This window comes from Aspergillus foveolatus (genome assembly GCF_047715535.1).
Source record: "Aspergillus foveolatus strain CBS 279.81 unplaced genomic scaffold BDW70scaffold_3, whole genome shotgun sequence".
Taxonomy (NCBI): Eukaryota; Fungi; Ascomycota; class Eurotiomycetes; order Eurotiales; family Aspergillaceae; genus Aspergillus; species Aspergillus foveolatus.
The window spans coordinates 339,086-362,205 of record NW_027396067.1 but is presented as its reverse complement, the minus strand read 5'-3'; the positions used below and the strand labels follow the sequence as shown (position 1 = coordinate 362,205).

Below are 23,120 nucleotides of genomic sequence, written 5' to 3'. Positions count from 1 at the left end.
GATTGGTACTGAATCCTATGTTATACCAACCGGAAAAAAACAATGTATGAAATGGAAAAGACACTCCAATCCATCCAGTGGGTGTGGGCAATCATACCAAAGAGGAGAAAGTCTGGAAATCTGTCGAATTTCGAGTCTTCAATTCCAAACACAGTTTGTAAAGAGAATAGAAAGGAGAGCAAGAGCCCTCGGGATTGCATCGCCAAACCAAGACAGACCAAATCTGTTTACATTGATTTGAGTGGGCAAGAAAGCAACTTTGCGTGTTGCGTTATGTAAAGAAAAGAAAGTTGAAAATCTCAAAAGCTAGACATGAAGGAAAACAGAAAATGACAATCATCCCAATAACAGTAATGGGTCCGTTACGTTTCGGTCATATTATGTAAACGAGGTTCGCATCACACAATCGGAGTCTTGCGCTTTTCGGCGCTCGACAGCACAAGCATAGGAGTCTTGCGCCTCTCCGTACCCTGGGCTACCGTCTTCTGACCAGCGACGACAGCAGCAATGGAAGGCGATCCGTTCTCGGGCGAAGGGTGGTCTGCGAACTTGCCTGCAAAATACCCGTCTTTCTCACTGAGAGAGGTTGTGCTAAACGGACTGTCCTGCGACTTGCGCTCCCGGGAGGATTTCTCCTTCCTCTCAGAGCCAATGGCACCGTTGGCAACAGCGCGCAGACTGCCTAGACTGGGTTTGCTCGAAAGGCTAGCACTGCGAACCGTGGCATCGTCATTATCGGAGAAGGTGAATTCTTTCTCGCTTGCAGGAGTGTTGGTGCCCCCGCTACTGTGTCCTAGGCTTCGAGAATCTCCGCGGCGCTCGATACCTGCACGCACCAAGTTATGAACGGCACGGCGACGCTGACGGGTGGCAAAATTTTTGCTTCCTTCGTGCCTTGAGGTTGGTTTGGCAACTAGTTCCTCAAGTGACGGCGGGCCACGAGGTTGACGGACGGGGTGCTCCCCAGCACGACCCTGACCTGGACCAAAGGTTCCAGTGGCCGGAGTCAGGATTGGGGCAGTCCTAGGACCGGTGATATGAGCGGCGCTGTTAGCTTTGTTGGTGTCAATGCCGGTCCTGGGTCCTGGCCCAAAAGATGTGTTCTTCTTGTGAGCCCTGCGGAAAGCATTGGCAGATGGCGGAGGAAGGGGCGCAATGCCATCTTCGGAAGTTGGAGCGCCGCTGGAAGACACCTCTTCAGACACGGTCACGGGCGACTTGATCGATTCAAGAGGTGGAGAAACCTCGGCCCTGAAAGATGGAACGTGCAGCGGGGGGGAGGGGGCCTCCTCCTCGGACTGATAAGGCGGAGAGAGATCTTGCTGCGTGTTGTTGTCATAGATATAATTAATCTGACCAGTCAACGGGTTGTAGACGGAGAACAGCCCTGGCTGACCAGCAACAGGCTGAACCACTGGCTGCACACCCTGCTGAAGCTGCTGCTGATAGAAACCCATACTGGGTACGGACATCTGAGAGTAGTCCTGCTGCTGTTGAGCAAGACTCGCACCCAGGCTCAAACCCTGGAACTGTTGGGCAGCAGCGGTGACACTGAGCAGTTGCTGTTGCAAGCGCTGTTGCTGGGCAGCAAGGAAGAGGTTGGTAGACATCAGTTCCGCATACAGATTGTCGTCCATGGGGACGTCAGTAGGAAAGTCAATAGCCGGAGGTGCGAGGACCTGCTCCGGCAAGGTATACATAGGATGGCCCGCGTTGGTGTCGAGTCCTTGGTTCATCATCAATGAGTGTCGTGGGAATCCAGTTCCCGTCGCAGTTTGGGGGACGTTGCGTTCGGCAGTGCGATTGGGGAGATGGCCATACCGGTCTCCCTCTAGACCGAGGTGCTGCCGGCGCTGGTTGTTAGAGGGGACGGTAGCTGACCTGGGCGCTGTTCTCAAACCCGCCAAAAGGTGGGAGCGACTGGTCCGTGGGGTAGCAACCGTCGCAGAAGGCTGCGATTCATCAATGGTCGAGATATGTGGCGGGGGCACATTCAAGCGCTTGACATTGGGAGCCTTTCTCCGGGATCCGAAGCCGGATCCAGGAGCACCGAGCGACGGGCCATTATTGAAAGATGAGTTGTAAGTCATCTGAGCAAGACCGCCAGCGTCCATACTCATGCTTTTTGTTGTTAATCAGAACCTTGTATGTGCAATAGACGGATATAAATAGTCGTGCTATCTCAATATGTAAGACCACGTAGCGTGGCCGATAATCGGGCAAAATTCGCCAATTATGAGATTAAGTCTTTTAACACGAGCACGTATCAACCGAAATTTATCGACACGATAAGGAATATGCAACGAATGAAGACGATACGGGTCTGTGTGGGCTTCTATAAGATTAGCAAAACCCTCGCATACAGCGAAAAAGCTCAACCTACTCGCAAAAAGGAGTGAATTCCCGGGAAAAGCTGACAGCCAGGTGTATAATTAACGCGATGTATGCGTCTAGGTGCAGTTGGTGCGATGTAGCTGGACTGGAGGTAGATAGTGAAGGATAGACGGCGGTGTGCAGACTGAGCGGTGATTGAAAAGCGGCGGTCGGGGTCAGCAATTAAACCTGAACGGTAGTAAAATAGTTTCCAAGAGATGCTCCGCAACCCTCGGAATAGGTGGAAATAATTCTTCTGAATTGAAAGCTCGAGAGCTTATTCCTCGAGTCAAAAAGAAGCAGTCGGGTGAAATGGCGAGAAGAGCCGCTTCGGTTATCCTGTAAGGGGCGGCGGGATTGACGTCGTTCTCCTCTTTTAACTTTGATGTAATCCTTTTTTCGTGTTTATGCCGTTTTTCCACGAGCCTAAGGCAAAGTAGAGTTTCGGGTAAAGAAGCGTGGGAGACTCAAAAACCTGGTTATCCGGTATTGTATGCGTTCGGGTCTCGGCGCCTTGGTCGCTTTTTTCTACACGTTGATCACTCTTTCCGAGCCTTTGCTTCTGATTCCTGCAATTCCAGGCGAAATCCCAAAAGTCTTCTTGATTTCTTCTCAGGATTAGATCCTTTAAGACAAGAGACGAGAGCTTCCGCAGTTGGTGTGCAATGAAAGCGGCGCTGGCAGGGCTGGGTGATGGAGAAGAGAGTGGAAATGTTATAGATTATTAAGCGAAAAAAGGGTAAGAAAAAGAAAGCAAAGGGGAATTAGAACAAGGTCGATTGAGGAGATAGAAAAGAAAGGGAGTCCGAGTAGAGAGAAAGAGGAGGAAGAGGAGGAGGAGATGAGGATGGAAAGAGAGGAAGGAGAAGAGGACGAGGAAGCGATGAGAGCGAAAGGCGGACTGGACGACACAGAGCCAGCCGAGATCGATAGTCACGCTAATCACAATGGAGCTGCTATTTATGCGAACATGGCCCGACTATGGGCCTTCAGCTTACGGGTACTGACAGCTATTCATGAGCTTGGCGAATATGTCACACCTACTCGATGATTTACATCGCCCACGCATAACAGCATCCATCTCCTTTCTTTCTTCTTCAGCTCCTGCGTTTCTGTACCTAACTCGGCTCGACACCTCAGGGTTCAGGCTGTGTGCTGACCTCCTGAGCCATGACTAATCCTATAGCGGCTAGGCCAGCCACTGTCAGCACATTTTCTGAACTGATTGGTCATCCGGTAATGGTTTGAGTGCCTGAAAACACAGGATCTAAAAAACAAATGGCCCGTGACCTCCCAGGCTGCCGACCTCCGAAGCGCGCAGGGGTCTGTCCTCGATAACTTTGGCCAATTAATAAAATTATTTAGTGCCTCCAGACTCACCAATGCTATCCCTCTGGAATACAAATGAGTTTCAGTCCAAAACAAACTGACGCTGCTGGAGCCCTAGGTAGTACGTACCCACCGTTAATATCACCTGCAGCAGTGCAAGAAACAGCCGCTCTCCTCCACCAATCCAACCCCAGACTCGTCCTGTCTCAGTTTTAGCAGTGGGAAGCACTTCCCCAACCCGCGAAACAATTGGCCCACGCTCGCAGAACCCTGGCTTAGCGTCCTACAACGTGGCTTCCTTCATCGCCAGTTAGATTTGATTTCTCTTGCGAGATTCGCTCAGGAACCGCCGTCCTCATGACTGGCCAGTGGCCAGTGTCAGTTTTCCTGCAAGTTTCTCTGCAAGTGGGCGGGAGCTTTCATGAGTCGCTAGAAAATGGCGAATGGCAAGCTTGTCTGCTGGCCACTGGCTTTCGATTCGCTTGTCCTGCCTCATGATTTGTGCAAGTGTTTTGAGGTCAGAGTGTAAAGCAGCAGCAGCAGCAAAAGTAGATGCAGGATCCATGAACTCTATAAAAATTGATCACCATTCGTATATATCTAAATATCGACGGACAATTATGATATCCAAACTCGTACAAGAACAAATTCCAGATTAAAATATCTAATCTCTACCCCTACTCCGAAGCAAACTCTTGAGAAGGACACACTAAGCAACCCTTGGCTGCCCGTTTGTCGAGGCCTTTTCCAGAGCCTCCTTGTTCTTGCGATCAGCTTCTCGCTGGAGCTGGTCCGGGCGGCGCACAGCGATATCCTTGGGGCGGAAGTCGCTGAAGAATCTCTTGAGCACGTTCTCAATCACCCAACAACCAGCATAGTCAAGAGCCATCAAGACTGTCAAAGTGACTTTGAACTCGTTGCTGAAGGGAACAAGACGGAGTTTCTCGTTTAGCTCCGGAACAAATTCGGTTGCGCAAGAGAATGCAACACCGGATGCGGCAACCAACCCCCAGTACATGGCTTTGTTCTCGCGAATGGATTCTCTGAACGGACGACCCTGATAGTTGATGGAGAATGTGGAAATCTGCTGGATGAGCTGAAGAAGGTAGATAGCACTGTTGAGGAGTGATGGTTCAAACTCGCCCTCCAGGTCGATATCAGTGTCCCGCCTGCAGTTTGTTAGTCAGCCTGCGCGCTGGCGCCCTACATCAGGAAATATGGACATACGGTTCAATGCTGTATACATAGTTGGACAGGTAGATCAAAGTCGCGATATGGATAGCAAATTGTCCAAGAACAGAGCCGATGATGTAGACATTGAAAATGTTTGGCTGTGGGCGTTCCTTGGACAGACCCTCAACAGACTGCAAAAATTCATTAGAATGATCCACAAAGGATAGCGAGAGAATATTACCTTGGCACGAGAAATTGAGAGGAAGCAAACACTCATCAGCATACCACTGATAGTGACTTGACCGTCACCGAACTTGATGCCATCAAGATAAATAACACTTAGACTGTAGGCGCTGATCAGACAGTTCAAAGCCAGAATCTTATACATTTGAATTGTCGCAACGAGGGTGCAGCGGCCTTGGCGAAGAATATTGGGGATGGCAATGACATTCGCCAATTTACTGGTGAATGGAGCAGCAACGGAGGCGTCTCCGAGTTTGATAGTGGGAGGCTCATTGTCGTCGAGCTCCTGCTCCATCATGGTCGAGGTAAGCTTGTCGGCGAATCCGGCAGCTGCCTGTTGAGCTTGCTGCTGGCGTTGTTGTTGAGAGGTCAGATTGGATTGTTGTAGCGCTTGTGCACCGGGCGACGTAATCGTGGGGATAGCTTCAGGCTGGTTCGCAGCATCTTTGGCGCCACGCTTGGCTGCCTCTCTCTCCATAGCTTTTTGGTAGTGTGGATTGCCGGGGCCGGGTGGGTAGAGATGAGCAATCTGTGCAGGGACTGGCGGCGGAGGTTGGTTGAACCGTTGCATCATATTTACCTGTTTCTCATAGATCTCCTTCATCTTGGTCGTTCGATAATGTTCAGCAATCCTGGTCAAATCCTCAGGTGAGCCGTTCAATAGGGCGACACCGACGTGAGCTTGCTTAAGGGCACCAACATCGTTAGTGCCATCGCCGCACATCAAGGTTGTATATCCAGCATCCTTAAGCCCAAGGAGGATATCCTCCTTCTGCTTCGGGGAGACACGAGCGTAAACCCAGGTATGGCGCAAAAGATCGGGCAGGGCCTTCTGATCCTTGAACTTCGCAAGAGCGTAACCAGTAATACAAATGTCCTTAGTTCTTAAAATCTCTTTATCCAAAGGCTTCGTAGGATCGACATCGATGTTGACCTTGTCATCAATGCTTCGCCAAACCACTTTAGTGCCCGAAGTGTCATGCTCAGGAGCGTCAAGAATAAGAACTTCACGGTCCACAATTTCGACCTGCCGGGCAACGTGAACGGCAGTGAGGGGATTGTCTCCAGTAATCATAACAACGCGGTGGCTGCTCTCGTTGAGCATGCGCACGGCCTTGATAGCGTCGTCCTTCAAAGGGCATTGCAGAACGAGGAAACCGGCAAAAATAAGTTCAGACTCAATCTCTTCCCTAGTGTAGTTGTTGATCCGTCCTTGGGAAAGTTCAGCCTCAGAAGAAAGGTATTTATAGGCAAGGGCAAGCACACGGGCACCGTTACGGGTGAAGTACTTAAAAGTCTCCTCGTAATTCGGCGGCGTGTTGACAAGCATAGTGGCAATTGTCTCTGGTGCACCCTTGACTCCAACGAACGTAGACTTAACCTTCTTGGATGTCTTACGGTCTTGAGTGACAACCGTTGCGATTGTGCTCTGTCGCTTTAACGCAGAAGAGAACTGGAAACGTCTCTTAACCTGAACTGACTCAGGAGAGCGAGCAGCACCCGCCGCCAATCCACTTTTGCTTGTGAGTATATCATGGTTGCCCAGAGTCCATCCAAGCCATTGAAGGGTTGCCTTTTCCATCGGGTCGCCGACCACTTCGCCTTCATCCAGTTTGACCAGAGCATGAGCGCTGGCAAGAACAAGTGTAGTATCGACTGGAATACTGCTGCCCTTGCTGAGTTCTGTATGTGCTCCATCCTTTTCAACCTTTGCGCCAGGCTGTCCGAGAGTGAGACCTGCAACACCGTCGACGACTAAATCTTCGCCCGTCAGAGTCCCCGTCTTGTCAAAACATGCGACATCAACGCGGCCCGCAAAGGGAATTCGGAAAGGTTCGGTGCAGAAGATGGCGAATTTGCTCAGCGCAGCCAAACTGGTGTTGACAGCGAGACTCAGCTCCATGGGAAGTTCAGGAGGAACAACGCTTGTGATGATAAGAACACAGTCCAGCAGCAGCTTCGATCGCTTGCGGTCCTTGGAAACACCTTCTTGCCAGACATACCAAGAAGCAGCAAGAGCGAAAATAAGCAGGAAAAGAATGAAAAGCAAGGCTTCTGCGTTGTTGGCAGAGACGCGCTCCGTAGAGTAAATCATAGTACGAACAAGGCTACCTTGGCTGGTCTCGAAGCCGGTTTTCACGACAACACCGACAGCCCCATTGTCAGGAGGGGCACCGACCTTGGAAGTTTTTTGCTGCGGCTCATCGCCGTTTGTGGTGTTGGGATGGGTGATCTGCAATACCTTGGTACCACCGTGAACGAACGCATTCTTATCCAGTCCGTCGGGCTCAATCAGATCATTGCCAGGCCTAAGCTGAACCGATTCTTTAAGCAGTGGTGTACTTTCTCCAGAGAGCATAGCTTCGTTCACAATGACACTGCCCTCAATGAGAAGAATATCGCAGGCAACACCCCCATCTTCCTTGGTACGGTTAACTGACATCAAGTCACCAGGGAGCAACTTGTCACTGGTGATTTCCTGCCACTTGCGCTCACGATAGACCCAAACGTCGTAAGGTTTGATGTTCATGCCGCGGAACTCATTCAGAGTTCTCTGTCGCTGCCAGACAACTGTGCTCTCAAACATGACAAGCATGAAGAGGGTAAAAAGGGAGTAGTACCAGTATTCATCCAACATCCACAATCCGACACAGAAAATCTGAAAAACGAAGAAGGGCGCTACTGCATGCTCTTGCCACAATTCAATAAACCCAGGTACAGGGATATCAAACGTATTATCGCCATAATGATGCTGAACGCGTTCGATTTCAGCATTCGTTGTCAATCCTTCACAATCCTGGAAAGCCTTGAGAGCGGGCTTAGGTTCCGCATCCAGAACGTACGACAAAGGTGCAAAGCATTTACGTTCAGGATAGAAGATGAAGCGCCGTTTCTGAAACAGGAATGAGATTGTAGTAACTCCTCCGAGCGTATCTCGCTGCAAGCGACAGATCTCGGCGGAGCCGGAGTTGGCCTCCGGAATGACCTTGATAAGCTGGGCAGAATCAGGGGACCGAGCCTTGGTTGTCGTAAAAAGCGTTCGGATGTTGATATTCCATTTTGTCATCAACCAAAGAAGCGACTGAAGCGTGATAATTGTCCCAGAATACACAAAAGTCCATTCCTGTCCTTGAATATACGTGTCGTAGCGTTCGGGCGAGAGGTAGAAAGCAAAGAAGGTAGGCCAGATGATCAAGAACGGCCACACGTAGGTGTGAAGCTGCGCAGGTATGGGATTATGCAACGAGGAATATTTAATCTGAGGGTCATCCACGAGTCTCGCCCTAGATTTGGACTCTGTTAGTGAAACGACGCGGCACTGTAGCTGGCGGATGCTCACATAATGGAAATCGAACGGCCAGCGCGCGGAGCCTGACGGGGATCAATTTCAGACGAGAAAGAAGAAACGACTCAAAAATGACGAGAAGATATTCATTAGACTCCAAGCCCTCTAAAAACCTGCGATCCGCGCGACAAGATGGGAATGGACGAAGAAGCCACCTCACTGCATAAATTTGATGGAGGGTGTTCGCCGCTGGGCGGAGCTGCTGCCGCCATCGATTGGTCAGCGCCACGTGCCGCCAAGATACGGAATTTTGTTTCGCCAGGCTGTCAAGCCTTAAGGCCCAAGCCTTCGTTTCATCCCAGAGCCTCAGAGCAAGCAAGAACCTTGGGAGGTCATTCATTTAGTGACTTTTTTAAAGCCTATTGACTCGGCCCCCAAAGAGGTATCTAAAACTGCACCACTGACTTCTTAAACTACCTATACGGCCCAGGTCTACCGGATTGACTCCAAATCTCTAAAAAGTTTGTGAAAATATCATTCCGCTCCATAATATAGTTCTAATCTAGGACTCGTTAGTGGTCGTCACTAGGAATGATTTTTGTACATTGACCCCTGAAAGCGAGTTTTGCTTGGGGTTAAGGTTCTCCTGACTGCTGCTCGGGCTTCCATGTACAGTCGTAACAACTCCATGGTTGCCTTGAGGTTCAATATCAGGTCGCCAGTAAGTGTTGCCTGACTGTTGATCGTTTCGAGGGTGACGTGCTCCGTTCATGCTAGACAAAGGCATACTTCCAGGGGCCCCGTACCACGTTCTACTCTTTGAATTCGTATAACTTGAATCGCCACGGAACCAGCGCAAAAGCGGACGGAGCGTAACCAGACTGCCTGCAGTTATTCCCAGACCAGCCTCGACATTCGACCAGATGGAGATTTGTGTTGTCGCGTCTATAGTTTGGTAGATGTCAGTATCTGTACGTCACCCAGTCAATCAACCATGCAGTGACTCACATAAGAAGTCCTCGTCTTTATAGTAATGAAGGTAGGGAATGCGAACTATAACAGCGGCGCTGGCACTGCATGCAGAGAGTTAGACGAGCTGGAGGTGGAGTCAGGGAATACTGAGGAACTTACACGCAGCCCATGCTCAGGATACCAGCAAGCGCAGCTTTCGTTGTCTGATGCATGTGCAATTTCCAAACCAGCGCAATCGGCAGAAGTCCCAGAATGAAATCGCAGATGGTCGCAGTCACACTGTACACATACGCGATATTGAGGATATGATCGGTGTTTAGACAGGTTCCGGTGGTAGTGAGCCGATGCCAGAAATAATCCACAGGCTTACACTGTAGCATAAGCATGAACCAGAATACGACACCGACGATGATAGAAACCGCTATAACGCCCCATAGGATATATTTGTGGACTTTAGTGACTGTAAGGCGGAGGAGCGCCAAAGCGATGGATATTTTGGCAACCACGCATGTGATCACATAGCTTGTTTGGCCGAGCCACCACCACTGTTCGAGGCGTCAGCAAGTGCGTCTGTTGGCCAGACCGGGTAACCGTTGATAAGCAGGTAGACACATACAAACAGAGCAGTCTCGAGCTCATGTTCAGGGTCAGGCGAGCGGGCAAAATCCACCATTCTGCGACCCAAGCCCCAGCGAGCACCGATCAATCCGCACAGTGCGAACAGGATATTCAACGCCTAGGGCTGTATTAGCCGCACGCCCGGCAATTGCCCGTGGATTTAGAGGGCTGGGGGAGCCGCATACCATTGCCAGAACCATTAAAGAGTCATCCCAGCCAAAGGCTCTTACTAATCTCAGCCGGACGAAACATCGTAGAGCGACAGAGATGAATGAGATTATCAGAAAAACCAAGGTCACAACAAAAATGGAGAGACTGCGGCCCTCGAGTGGGAACATCTTGAGCGATTGTCCGGAGAACGACTATCGGGAGATAGCCGCGCCGTCGACAATTGATAGCATTGCCTTCTTCCAAATTCTAGCAAATTGGGAGTCAAGCGTACTCCAGAGTGCTTGCCTCGCTCAAGAGACCACTTGCTCGACAGAAACTGCTGAGGACAAGGACGGCGACGAGAAGGGAGCAGGAGAAGAAAAGGATTCGTTTACCACTGTGACAATTTCAGTCGACGATCGACCAGACCAAATGGCAATAATAATGGAATACGATCGACCAGACCATTTTGCAATGGATCGAACGAGTGAAAGGCTGTCCCGGGGGTGCCACTGCGCTGGTGGGGATTCTTGTCGCTCACGTACGACTTCAGCCCTGACTCTCTCGGTTCTGGGACACGGAGACCTGCATACAAATGCCATAGTCCATCGCTAACCGGACTAGCCGGTCTTCATGATTGGGCAGAAACTCTGGCAGGAATATCAAGATGACGACTAAACGAAGCCTGGAATAGTATTTGAGGTACCCTTTTGCCGAGTTAGCACATGGGTCCGAGCCTCCCGAGGGCTCTCGTGGAGGTGGTAGTACAAAGTACGTGGTGCTGGGGCGGATGGTACGGAGCACTTACTATAGCCGTCATAGATGGCAGGCCCTGGCAGCAGCCGGACTGGTCTAAGTTGGGAAAAACACCCACCAGGGCCGCCACTGCTAGGTCAGAGCGTTTGCTCCAAAAAACTTAATAAAGGTGGGAGTGTACCACAAAGTTACTTCCAAAAGGCGAGGTGGGCCTGGAACCCCGATTACACAACGGCATGGTGAAATTAATGCTGCAGAAAATGGATAATGCAGGCGAAGGCTGACAATAGAAGCGCGGAGACAAGTTCCTCGCTGATTAGATAGGGCAGAAGGATGAGTGTACAGTTCAGCTTGGCTAGGGTGGAGGCAAATCCCCATGCCACACCGTGCCACCAGTGTAGTGACAGTCACCAGTCCTGTCTAGACAAACGATCGACGGGTGAGTAGGCGGCAGCAGACTACAAAGCACATTACCAGGCATAAAGTGATGACACTGTTAATTGGCATCATCATCATCACTCGGACTGTTGATTTGAGGCATCACATGAACCCTTCAAACACAAGCATTTGGGCTTCAGGGCTTGTTTTGCAAGCTGTTTTGACTTTCGGCAGGATGCCCCATGCAAGAATACATTTCTCTTCGATCAGCAGCGGCGCATTCCTGTGGAATGAAACTCAGACTGTCGAAAGCAAACCGCTGCCCTGGTAAGCGTACCCCACTTGCCATGCTCACGGTTCAGAAGTTCGGTAAGGGCATGATGTTAAAGAGGATGACTTCCAGATGCGGCTTATGTCAGCCTGAAACACCAGTAACCTAACGTTAGTAGGCGAGCTCCAATGAATTTCTGGTTGGCAGCTCTGGTGTCTTGAAGATCCATTCCAAGTCAGCCGCCGGATTGGGCAGTCGCCAAGATATTGAGACATGGTTAGGCGTGTTCCAGTAGAGTTTGAATTGTCGTCCACGTTCCATTGCCCCTTAGCTTCAACCAAGTGTTGCTAGGATTCGGTTCGCCACGGTCAGGCTTCAATAGCAGGACTGGGCTTCTGTTGTCACGTTGTGTCCCCTTAAAGGGTATCTTAGGACATGATACACCTTCGTAGAATGCGATCATAAAGCGAGATCAGGTTCCAGTCTCGGTTGCGATCCAAAACGAGATTCGGCGAGAATTGAGATGAAATCGGCGGCGGTGATCGGCGGAAAGCGGTGCTGTTTCAGCCCTGAGCCGTCAAGTCCTCGTAGTGGAGACAACCGGCGAACCGCGAACGACGGGACTTGGAATCTTGAATTTCGATCAGCATCTGAGTCCACACTCCACCCTTGATTATACGAGTAGCCCCGTTGTGTCGGTCGGGTTGTGAATATGCGAGAGGAACTGTGGGAGTCAGGAAGAAAGAAGACTGAGATTAGTTCTGCAGGAGCCCGAATACCGGGTTTATCATATATATTGACCACTTGACAAATCGGACTCTTGGCGTTCAGCGCTGTCAGCGCGCCTGGGCGGCCGCGTGGCGGCTGCTTGATTCCTTGGGCTTTTGTCAAGTCGACTCTTTTGGTCAGGACGGGGGCCTAGGCTCCTGAGGTCCGGGAAGCCCGCGGCGGTAGCCGACAGCACAAGCGAGCCTTAGCGAGGTGCCAGGATATTTAAACTTCAGGTCTAGTATAAATACGGTAAGAGTTGAGCTGGAGGATCAGCCGAATGCGGTATAGGTCTGATATGGTTGGGCACGACAGTAGCAGCACATAGTACTAAGCGATAGTAGTAGGGAGCATGTAAACACTAGTGCTCTATTTACATAATGTACATAGAGACTAACACAAACCTGGGTCCTACACCGAGGTAACATTTGACATGGCTGTTTCACATACACGATCTCGCAATCCTCCAACACCCCTTACTCCAGAATGGCTTAACGGCCGCCTCAGATCTCACTATTTATTTCAGTAAACTGCTAAGTATAGCATAGTACAGACATACCGCGATATGCCGCCCCTTCCCGTGTCCATTCATCTCCAACATCTGGATCTGGACCGACAATTATAGTGGACGGGGTCTAACATTGCAAGTAAAGGTTGGTCTGGAACCCAAGAGCGCACCTTGGGACTGCAGCTGTGACAAAAGGGCCCCGAGAGCACTCTGAAGACAGTAACCAACAATTTGCGCTGTCCCGTGCAAAGAAACGCTGGGCCGAGCGTGTTTCGTGGATAGTAGCAAGGGGCAGGTGATTAATGGTTAGTACATCGATATTTCATTACGAATACCTGCTGCTTGGTTGAGTTGGACTATTGTAAGTGAGATGTCCCAAAGCTTATATACAAATCTAGAAACAATCTCGGCACGACAAGGGAGCTTCATGAATCAATCACTACCACTTGGCCTCCTTGCGCTCCTGGAAGGACTTCAAAATCTCAACACTCTTCTCTAGAGCCGCCACTTCACGCTCGAGGGCAGCCTTGACTTTGCCCTCGTCGCTGCCAAGCTTCGCGTAGAAGTCCTTTCGGTAGGGAGTCGCCGACATGGCCGCGGAGAAAATAGGCTTGATCATGAAAGAATGATGTTGCTTGAGAGTTTTGCCATACGCGTCACGGAAAGAGTCAGACAGCTCTGTGCCGTTGTCGAGGTTGTGGCGAAGAGCCTTGGCGGTGAATTCGAGACCCCTAGAGAAGGAAATGAAGGTTTAGTATAGGAATATATTCCCGACCCAACTTTCCTCCCATTAAACTTATGGCCGGACTAACCTAACGAGCCAAACCAGGCCTTCTGTGGCAACATGCTTCTTCGTCTTCAATTCATTGAGAACGAGGGATTGGAGGGTCTGTGATTCGCCGGGGGCAGCCAGCTGCCTATCTCTGACTTTCTGCACATACGTTAAGACGGAGCGACACCTGATTGCGGGGATAAGCGGACCTTGATGTTGCCTGTCAAGTCGCTCTTAACGGGGGAGAATGCGGCAGAACCAAGGACGTCTATTGCAGATAAGAATCAGCACTGTTCCGCTCCACGAGCAAAGCTTTGGTATACCGAAAAGCGTGGTTAGAGACTCAGCAGCTTCGAGGAACTCCGAGGTAGCAATGGCATTGTCGTTGGCAGCATCGACAGGAACATCGTCGAATGACCTCTTGAGGGTATCGAACCAGGTGCCACCGGCGGGGATTTCAGCAGGCATGATGAATGTTCTATAAACTGCAGCGCTTGAAAGAATCAAATTGTGTATAGGAGACAAAGTAAGGGGTATGAGCTGTTTGGTCTCATTCATCAAACAGCTTCACCGCCACTAGTAGGCCACGCAACCATGAAGCATGGCGGGGCCGCCGCGCAAACAACGCAAACACACTAGTCTACGCAAACAGCGCAAACAGGATCTCCAACCGACATACATCGACGTCATATCTTCAGGCCAATGTTTCAGTCTGAAGCTACTTTGCTTTTCGCATCGAAGAACCTTTTGGCACTACCAGCATGATCTATCATGAATTGGTTGATTCGGTGATATATTTCTAATCGATCTACCTGGGGTACTTGAAAGTGAGCTTATCTTATCTATCTCTTCTCGATCACGTTCGTCGATTGTGAATGCCTGATGCTTCGCACCCAGAATGTCGACGACATGGAGCATGGCTGTCAGAACCCTGGTGATGGTCATCCGGGCCTCGAGCAAGACTCTTATACACTCGAGAAGCTGGTATGATATCCTATCAGCCTAGAAGTCCTGTCAAGTACCGTTGACAACCTGATAGCGTCACGCTTCCGCGACCCATGTCCATATAACGAGTCGACGATTCTTTATCGGCCCCATTCCCAAAAACTGGCTACAAAGCCACCGCAAGTCATGGTATAGGAAACGATTGAGTTTCAGAGACTATAGGTCCAGAGCCGTTACTTTTTCTGCAGAGTCGGATTACGCGCAGGAAACAGGGCGATTGGCACCTGACCCTCCACCGGTTGCGCCGGAAGAGAATGAGCCAGAGACGGAACTAGAACAGGATAGCGGCCAGGAGACCCCGCGGTTGACACAAGATCTCAGGGTTTTGACCCACGAATATGAGGATAATGATGGACCGCCGTCTCCGGTGGTCCCCCGCGGCGGCGACACGCCTGGGACAAAAACTGACTCGAGGTCTGCATATTTCACAGCAAGAGAAGGAAATGCGAGTCTCTCTACTATAACCCCAGTCCAATCTGCAAGGCATGCACACTTCCCGAATTCAAGATTGCTAGCCGTTCCGCGGAGTGTGCGCGGGCGAAGCATTCATAGCCGGCTGAATAATACAGAGCCATCTCTGCCAGCCACACCCAGCGAGTCCGGCTCGACAGAGCCATTATTGTCGGAATCGCGAAACAAGGACAAAAGCGAACAGCACAGCGTCCCACCCGCAAGCCTGCAGCGACATGAGCCTCAACGTGCAGTTTCAGAAGAGGAGGACGAGTCAAACTACTGGCGACAGGACAGAACGTCCCGGTCTCCTCACATTGCCACTCCGTTGGCCCTCAATAATAATCTACATACCAGGCGACAACGAATTGCGTCCAAGATTTCCAGAACGCAGGGCAGAGTTCCCGACTGGTTTTCTCGGCACAGGGTTGAAGTAGGCGAAGTTATCAAAGCAGAAAAGATGCTAATCCGAGTCGAGGAAACGGCACAGGATGAGTTACCCGAAGATTACAGCGAATTCGATAGCCTTCGGATGGAGACGCGAGTACAGGATAACTGGAGAGAATTTCTAGTAGTTTGCCGGTCAACATCCGACAAGGAAGCCCCTTATACATTGCAAATGTACAAAACGCGAGTGATACCCAAAATACAGGAGCAAGGGAGAGCTTCTCCTTATCACGAAATTGCGCTTGGCCGGATGACGTCCAAAGTAAACCTGTACTCGGCTCTGGATAAGACAATTGCGGTCTGGAAAAAGTCCAAGCGTGGAGCGACGATCTACATTTTGCGCCCTAAATCGACTGCTCGTGCGGTAGAGTGGTATACATTCATCGCATACACTATGGGTAGGCGCCGAGCCTCCTCGCTTGTTATAACTGTGCCGGATCTCGCAGTCTCTCTAGTATTCAACAACCCGTTCAGACAGGTAGGACTTGCCATTAGTCCCGGACATGAAGGGTCTGAGGAGATTGCCAAGCAAGCTTCTGCATATGACTTGATAATACAAGGCTGCTTGACGATGCTAGAGAATCGCCCCGAGTGGTCAACTGTTATGAAGAGATGGACGAGTACGGAAAAGCTCGGACTGGCCTGGAAGCGATATGATCGACTAGAATGGATATATGGTGTTAATGAGAAAGACATGTATGGCTCAGTCGGAATGCAAGGGACACACGAGCTCGAGCTACGACCGAAACAGCATTATGATACCTCCGTCGGATATGGAGCAAAGAAGAAGGAAGAGCCCGCTCCAGTAGAAGGTTTCTTGATCCGACTTACCTCTCAGACAGGAGCACACCAGCGGATGAACAGGATGTTTTCTAAACGTCTTTACTTTTTCAGTCAAGATCACTACCTGTTCTTTTGCAAGCCATCACGGGCCCTTCCTCCTACACCACCATGGTTAAGCGCTCTGGACTCCGATATACCATCTACTCAGGAAATACTGGACAAGGCCCCTCTCTCGTACGAGATAGACCCATTCCCTTTGCATGACGGGCAAATATCTTGGCTGTCCAATGGAAATACCGAACATCAGAAGCGTCGCGATGAGGAAGCACATGCTCAGTTTCAAAGGGACATCCACAATCTCAGCAATGCCGACGGATTCATCAACCTGTGTCTGGTGCAAGAGGTACGCTCTATTCCGGATGGCTTTCCATCTGCTTCAAATACCCGGGAGACATGTGATCGTGGAGTTACGCAGCCAAATGACCCATCGCAGTTGCAAGCCGGTGATGCTGGCGAGCAGTCTACTGACAACGCCGGATTTGAAATGCTCCTTGACAATGGCCTAGTTGTGCGGTTCCAGGCATATAATAACGCGACAAGGGATGAGTGGATGCAGAGATTAGACGCGTTGGTTCAATACTGGAAGGCAAGAATTGTCGCCGACGCTGCCGAGCTCAAGCTCACTCGGCAGCGAAACCTCGAACTTCTGGGTATGGACGAAGAGCTAGAGTCGGTGATAGGGCAGTACGCGAAGAAGTGGGAGGTCAGGAAGGCGGAAGCCTCTCCTCTCCTGCACAATATGTGCTCCTTAATTGGCTGCCGGCCAATAAAGGTACGTCCTTACAACAAACGCAACGCACCATTACCATAGACTAGCCCTAACCTTTACACGGAGATGTCTGGCCTGCTGTATAAGAAACCCCGACGCCATGCGACCTTTAAGCGGTTCCATGTCGTTCTCACGGCCGGAAAGCTCCTTGTGTACCACAGCTCCCTCCGCAAGTACAACGGCGCCGAAGTGCCCCATGTCCACTCTACGCTTGAGTCCACCATCGACCTCGAAAACTGCTACATCTACTCTGGCCTCATCGCAGAGAATGACCTGCTTTATTCTAACCAGACATTCGACAGTAATCATCCGGGTCATGGGGCCCTGCCACGAGTGTATCTTTCCTCGGATATGTACACAAGTAGCGATGAGGACACGGCGATCACATTTGTGATTTGGCAGCCTATCCGGAAGGGGCTTTTCCGGGCAAGAGAGCGCGAGGTGGAAGGCGGAGAGAGTGGTGATGGGCATGGCAGTGGGAGGGTGAAGACAAGACAGACACTGAAGCAGGTGTCGAAGCTGGGGGTGCATGGTAGAACAATTGTATTCAAGGCGAGGAGTCGAGTGGAGAAGGATCGGTGGGTGTTGTGTATTGCGTCTGAGATTAATCGCTTGCAGGAGGGGAAGGCTGAAGATGTCAGGTTGACCTCGTCTTAGCTTTCCATCAATCTAAAGTGTACATATTTTGTTATCATGTGGATCTGGTCTGCAAAAACTCTAAAAATGTACAATATTCACTATAATACAGTATAACTACCCTCTTCACGGGATAGAGAGGCCCTTCTCAGCACTACATGATATGGAGACTAGTAGCTACGTAATCAGATCAAGAACGGCTTCTGAAGCTCTACAGCCCCTTTCTCAACCCTCTCCCTCACCTCTGCCAGGTACCCTTCCCCAAACCGTCCGCCGTCCACATCTCCGCTCTCCCACTCCTCCCAATTTAACCACCGGAACCTTGGCCAGACAACCGCCATCACGCGCCCCGAGATCAGCGATATACTGACCGGTCCGTATGTGTTGCTGTCGAGCGACTTTTTGGGGTTGTCGCCTTCCACCCATACGTGGTTGAAGGGGACGATCTGCGAGGGCTTTGCGCAGGGCTCGCGTGTTGTGATTCTGTCGCCGGGAAGTCCGATGACACGTTTTATGGCGACGTTGTCTGGATTCCCGGGTGACCTACGATATCACACAATTAGCATCCGAACCGTTCAGCCATAATTCTAGATAGAGTAAATGAGGTGAGATAGGGTACATACGGAAACAAAACAAGCATCCCCCGCTCAATGCGCATCTTCCTCTGACCCCAGCGGAACGCCGAAAGACCAGGCCACATCTTGACTAGAACAATATCCTTCTTTGTGTGCATAGTATCGTAGTCTTCGTTTAAGTATGGCGTCATGGAAGGTCCGTTGACCAGGAGGAGTTGCCCAACATATTCGGAGAAGTATAGGCCGATGGGGACAATGGGCGCGACTGCGCCGATGGTGCGGAATGCAAGGCGGAAGGGACGTGGAAGGGTCGCATAGTAGTTTCTGAGGCGGGAAAAGGGAGAGAATGAGGATCGGGGGTTGGGAGTGGATTTTGGCGTGCTGGTGCTTGTTGCTGTGGTTGTGGTGGCGGGCGAGTGTGAGGTTGTGGGCGATTGGGATGGAGCTTGGGATTGTGAGGGTGTAGAGGACGGGTCTGGCCGGGCCCGTCGTAGAGCAGATTCTGGGGAGAGAATACGGAATTTCGGGGGCTGGGCCATCCTCGTATGATCTATGGCTCTCTGCGAGAAATTAGGCTCTTGGTGATACTATAAATGAGGCTGGGAGGGAGGAGCGGAGCGGAGCGGCGTTGGTTGTGTTGAATTGCGCTTTTATCGCATAGTATGAATCAGAATAAATAGATATTGTTTTTCAAGTTGAGAGAAGATTAATCAGAAACCCATAATTATCTGGTGAAGGTTGAAGTCGTGATGGTCAGTTTGGAGATCTGATATAGCTGGTTTGCACTGTTTGTCTTGGTTCCTCATTTGGTAATAGCTCAGAGGTACTAGGTATTATGTACTTGGATCACAAAGCCGACGGTGTCTACTCATATGGTAATGCTACACTCGTAGTATAAGCAGATATAGATCGTACTCGTACTCTATGAGACCCTTTGTTTTATTGAGGCTCGTGTTTACTGAGTGGCTTTTGTACCGAACCGCCAGATGGTTGGCTGCGAAGCAATCCAGCTTACTAATATCCCAGCCGGCGCCAACGGCGTTATCAGCGCTGTCTGATGAAATAATCCAAGCCCCGCTGCAACAGGGCCGGGGCCCGCTCTGCAAGCCATCCCCTTGAACCAATAGCGACCTGTCTTTTGCTCCAAGGAACAGGCGAGAAACTCCAAGCGCATACAATTGACGATAGGTTTTTGTCAGCGCCATTTTCCCCTCCATGCCCCTCACCATTATTTATCACTCTGCCTGTCTTGTGTCCTGCTGAGATTGTTCGGTCGACTTCTATTCTACCTCTCTCGTCGGTTGTCCCACGTTGAGGAAGTGTTATACGCTCTGGGGTGTTCCCCTCGTACCTGCGGGGCAATCGGTTTCTCTTACCATTTGCGACCATCGGACTTTTTAGGTGAATTGCTGCTCTCGCAGGACACCTGGGCATGATACAATGGGTCTGCTGTACGTTCAGAAACCTACACCCGGAACTTAGTGCGAAGTTTCTGACTTTGACGCCTTTCCAGAGCACTAGGGACGGCACTCGAGTGGCCGGAGGCGAAGAAGCGAGCAGACCAGGTTCGCAAATGGGGAATTGAGGTTGGCATTCCGATCGCCAGGGAATCCCGCGGATTTGGACTTGGTTGACATAAGGCAGCAACTACTCGCGAACTGGCATAGAGCTAAAGGGAAAGAACGCGATGCGCTCCTTTGGGGTGACGAGGTTTGTGCTCTCTTCGTCGCCGTGAGTTCGGAACATTAAACTAATTTAAGAACGTCCTACTAGGTTGAATATCTCGTCGTCGCTCTGGATGATGCAGCCAAGAAGGCTCGCCTGTCGCTTGCGCAGGCAGACATTCTGAAATCGTTAGCCCGTGACGAAGCGCTTTGGAAAGAAGGATCGTGCACATATTCTCAGAACAAAGAACAGTGGGTTGCCCAGATGGTGTTCCTTAAGACATCTCTGACGATTTGTAGCGAGGGTGAGGAACCACCCCATTTCCATCCGGAGTTTGGGCGCTTCATGCTGGAGGCTACGCCCGGTGTACCGTGGGGAATCGGCTTCAAAGACCTTCTCAAGGTGGAGTCGAATATGAGATGGAGGTAAGTTCTTCCGTGGAAGTGCAGAAAGGTCTATGACGTGAGCTGACGCTGTGCTAGGAGAGAGGTAGCAAAAGCGCATATGGCGCCCAACGAGTCACCGATTACTCTTACTACTTTCCCCAGACTGGGCACGAAGGATGATTACATTCAGCCTTATTACCCTCCATCTGGGCCAGCGCTGCGGTCTCAATTTGTTCCGGACGAGATTGCGAACCCTCACATCAGGTTTCCAACACTGGCGGCCAATATTAGAGCGAGGAGGGGCCGGAAAGTTGAGTTGAATGTGCCAGTGTTTAGAGACAAAAATACTCCTGAGCCATTCAAGGACCCAACGGTAAACTATGATCTTCATAATTGGCCTGAAGATGACGATGTGCGAAATGGAGCCGCAAAAGACGGTCATGTCTACATGGACGCAATGGCATTTGGCATGGGCAGTTGCTGCCTCCAGATAACGTTCCAGGCTAAAAACGTTCCGGAGGGGAGGAAGCTATACGACCAGCTAAGCCCGTTGGGGCCGATTCTCTTAGCCCTCACAGCTGCTACACCAATCTACAAGGGATTCCTCGTGGATACCGATGTTCGATGGAACCAGATCAGCAAAGCTGTAGATGACAGGACAAGAGAAGAGCTTGGCGAAGTTGTAAGTTATACCAGCCTGATTTTTATGTAGCCCAGCTAACCAGCCATAGCCGTTGAAAAATGACCGGTGGAGAATTCCTAAATCAAGATATGCCTCCAATTCGACATATATCGCACAGGACCCTAGACTACGGAAAGAATACCTAGACCCTGATTTGATCGTGGATGAAGATATCAAAAAGCGTCTCATGGATGATGGCATGGACGAGCTGCTAGCGACACATTTTGCGCATTTATTCATCCGCGATCCAATTGTCATCTTTTCGGAGGACCTCGAAGAGCTGGATTTGAACAAAGCCGATCACTTTGAGAATCTGCAGTCGACAAACTGGCAGCACATGCGGTTCAAACCACCACCACCCGAGAAGGACGACATTGGCTGGCGGGTTGAGTTCCGGTCCATGGAAATCCAGATGACTGATTTTGAAAACGCCGCATTCTCCATTTTCATTGTGCTTGTCACTCGGGCCATCTTGAGTTTCGACCTCAATTTTTACATTCCTATTCAACGCACAACAGAGAATATGGAAACAGCACATGCGCGGAATGCAGTGCTAGACCGAAAGTTCTATTTCAGGAAAGACCCTTTTTCTCCGTCAGTTCGCAGGCACCACAATTCGTCAGGTGATAGCAATACCTCTTCAGCAAACAACACTCCGCCTCCCTCTCCGCCGCTCGGCCCTGTTGAGTATGAATATGAGCTGATGACTATTTCTGACATCATCAACGGCTCTGCAGATGGATCATTCCCCGGCTTGATTCCCCTTGTGGAGTCGTATCTGAACAGTGTCAACGTGGACGTTGAGACTCGTTGTTCGTTGGCGAGATACCTCGACTTGATCCGGAAACGGGCGAACGGTACTCTCTGGACCGGTGCCAAGTGGATTCGCGAGTTTGTCGCACAACACCCTGCCTACAAACAAGATAGCGTAGTCTCAGAGGAGATATGCTACGATCTCGTGAAAGCTGTGGAAGAGATGAGTGTAAAGGAAGGGGCAGACGGGAGCGTTGGATGGGAAATGCTGAAAGGCCGGACGGCCTAAACATATATTTTTGGACATAGACATGGGTACTCTATGTATATACCCTGCCCGTGCTTCATCTAAGTACATAGTGTGATCATAAGATGTTGGTAAGCCCGTACCGGGTCACCGTCTCACGTCCTTCTCCCTTCTTTCCTTCCTCTCAAACCCCACGTCATCGCAGCAGTCGAACAGACCCAATTCATCATATTAACTAGAGCAGTAAGATTTTCTCCTCCTCCGTCGGCCTTCTGCACGAGTCCGCCAGCGCAGTAACCTTCCACCCCCCGTTAAGCTTATGCAGGATGAATAGTTCCACACCAACATGGTTCACAACACCATTCACCTTCGCCCGAAAAGGCGCCCATACCGCTGCCAGATTTCCCTCCTCATTCACCTTGACCTCGGCATCCAAAATTCGCTCGTTGATCTCATGGTCCAGTTTGGCGGTGTACTCCACAAAGGCGCCGATTGTGCAGAAGCGAGGCATTGTGGGCGCTGGAGGCCTGAGGGACATTCCTCCTGCCCGGACGCAGTATTTCTCGAACTCCGAGGTGTCCTTGGCATTCAGGGAGGAGATGAAGCCTTTTATTACGGCGATTATGCGGCCGATTTCGGAGTCTCTCAGGTTGTGGGAGAGGGTCGTTGGCATGGGCACGTCGGGCGTGGTTGACAGGGAGGTGAGTGACCAGCCCATTCTTGTCGAAGGTGGCCCTAGAGGAAGGCTGAACATGAGTATAACTGTGAGTCTGCGTTATTTCGTTGCTCGTATTGTCTTGCTTTTCTGAAGGGGTGCTCTGAAGAGGTACTGACTGGTACTTTTGGCTGAAATATTCTTGCATATCAATAGCTCTTGGAGGGTAGGTACGTCAACAGAGGTATGCCAGGGCCAGACTGTGCAGGCTGGCAGTCGTTTCCCTTGTACCTGTGAAGTGTACACCCGTATGTACTGCAGATTCCCGTTGACACGCACGTAAAGCACGTACTACTCCGGCGTTATCTCCTCGACCTAGTACCCTCTCTATCCCATGTTCTGGCCGCAAA

General features: G+C 50.6%; 7 protein-coding genes across 7 annotated transcripts; 2 read left to right on the top strand and 5 right to left on the bottom strand.

Moving 5' to 3' along the window:
• Positions 1-319: 319 nt before the first annotated feature.
• Positions 320-2,629, bottom strand: BDW70DRAFT_63390 (uncharacterized protein). The gene is made up of 2 exons (XM_073744431.1): positions 2,384-2,629; positions 320-2,332 (listed from the first exon to the last, which is right to left on the bottom strand). The coding sequence occupies exon 2, from the start codon at positions 2,118-2,120 to the stop codon at positions 399-401; it is 1,722 nt and encodes a 573-aa protein (XP_073600189.1). The 5' UTR covers positions 2,121-2,332; positions 2,384-2,629; the 3' UTR covers positions 320-398.
• A 1,782-nt stretch (positions 2,630-4,411) lies between these two features.
• On the bottom strand, positions 4,412-10,332 carry BDW70DRAFT_155865 (ion-transporting P-type ATPase SPF1; the record flags this gene model as incomplete). The annotated part of the gene is made up of 9 exons (XM_073740109.1): positions 4,412-4,871; positions 4,930-5,066; positions 5,117-8,402; positions 8,459-8,490; positions 9,009-9,349; positions 9,413-9,477; positions 9,536-9,921; positions 9,993-10,112; positions 10,180-10,332. 9 exons carry the CDS (start codon positions 10,330-10,332, stop codon positions 4,412-4,414), a joined length of 4,980 nt encoding a protein of 1,659 aa, XP_073600188.1.
• A 2,790-nt stretch (positions 10,333-13,122) lies between these two features.
• Positions 13,123-14,139, bottom strand: BDW70DRAFT_127589 (GLTP domain-containing protein). The gene is made up of 4 exons (XM_073735287.1): positions 13,921-14,139; positions 13,807-13,865; positions 13,638-13,756; positions 13,123-13,556 (listed from the first exon to the last, which is right to left on the bottom strand). The coding sequence occupies exons 1-4, from the start codon at positions 14,063-14,065 to the stop codon at positions 13,265-13,267; spliced, it is 615 nt and encodes a 204-aa protein (XP_073600187.1). The 5' UTR covers positions 14,066-14,139; the 3' UTR covers positions 13,123-13,264.
• A 217-nt stretch (positions 14,140-14,356) lies between these two features.
• On the top strand, positions 14,357-17,768 carry BDW70DRAFT_168720 (sporulation-specific 71 family protein; the record flags this gene model as incomplete). The annotated part of the gene is made up of 3 exons (XM_073742536.1): positions 14,357-14,581; positions 14,637-17,114; positions 17,178-17,768. The coding sequence occupies exons 1-3, from the start codon at positions 14,480-14,482 to the stop codon at positions 17,766-17,768; spliced, it is 3,171 nt and encodes a 1,056-aa protein (XP_073600186.1). The 5' UTR covers positions 14,357-14,479.
• A 136-nt stretch (positions 17,769-17,904) lies between these two features.
• Positions 17,905-19,027, bottom strand: BDW70DRAFT_127585 (putative mitochondrial inner membrane protease subunit Imp2). Its single transcript, XM_073735286.1, has 2 exons — positions 18,371-19,027; positions 17,905-18,290 (listed from the first exon to the last, which is right to left on the bottom strand). The coding sequence occupies exons 1-2, from the start codon at positions 18,859-18,861 to the stop codon at positions 17,933-17,935; spliced, it is 849 nt and encodes a 282-aa protein (XP_073600185.1). The 5' UTR covers positions 18,862-19,027; the 3' UTR covers positions 17,905-17,932.
• Positions 19,028-19,071: 44 nt separating this feature from the next.
• On the top strand, positions 19,072-22,097 carry BDW70DRAFT_147069 (glutamate--cysteine ligase; the record flags this gene model as incomplete). The annotated part of the gene is made up of 6 exons (XM_073738664.1): positions 19,072-19,078; positions 19,844-19,908; positions 19,967-20,032; positions 20,096-20,412; positions 20,470-21,055; positions 21,105-22,097. 6 exons carry the CDS (start codon positions 19,072-19,074, stop codon positions 22,095-22,097), a joined length of 2,034 nt encoding a protein of 677 aa, XP_073600184.1.
• Positions 22,098-22,245: 148 nt separating this feature from the next.
• On the bottom strand, positions 22,246-23,120 carry BDW70DRAFT_63203 (uncharacterized protein). The gene is made up of 2 exons (XM_073744430.1): positions 22,896-23,120; positions 22,246-22,817 (listed from the first exon to the last, which is right to left on the bottom strand). The coding sequence occupies exon 2, from the start codon at positions 22,807-22,809 to the stop codon at positions 22,291-22,293; it is 519 nt and encodes a 172-aa protein (XP_073600183.1). The 5' UTR covers positions 22,810-22,817; positions 22,896-23,120; the 3' UTR covers positions 22,246-22,290.

Excerpts from the sequence above, each read along its gene's own strand:
- BDW70DRAFT_63390 (XM_073744431.1), bottom strand. The coding sequence starts at position 2,120 with ATGAGTATGGACGCTGGCGGTCTTGCTCAGATGACTTACAACTCATCT.
- BDW70DRAFT_127589 (XM_073735287.1), bottom strand. The coding sequence starts at position 14,065 with ATGCCTGCTGAAATCCCCGCCGGTGGCACCTGGTTCGATACCCTCAAG. Across the intron at positions 13,757-13,806 it reads ACTTGACAGGCAACATCAAG|AAAGTCAGAGATAGGCAGCT; the intron begins GTCCGCTTATCC and ends ACGTATGTGCAG. Across the intron at positions 13,557-13,637 it reads GGCCTGGTTTGGCTCGTTAG|GGGTCTCGAATTCACCGCCA; the intron begins GTTAGTCCGGCC and ends TTCCTTCTCTAG.
- BDW70DRAFT_127585 (XM_073735286.1), bottom strand. The coding sequence starts at position 18,861 with ATGGCCCAGCCCCCGAAATTCCGTATTCTCTCCCCAGAATCTGCTCTA. Across the intron at positions 18,291-18,370 it reads GGGATGCTTGTTTTGTTTCC|GTCACCCGGGAATCCAGACA; the intron begins GTATGTACCCTA and ends GTGATATCGTAG.
- BDW70DRAFT_63203 (XM_073744430.1), bottom strand. The coding sequence starts at position 22,809 with ATGTTCAGCCTTCCTCTAGGGCCACCTTCGACAAGAATGGGCTGGTCA.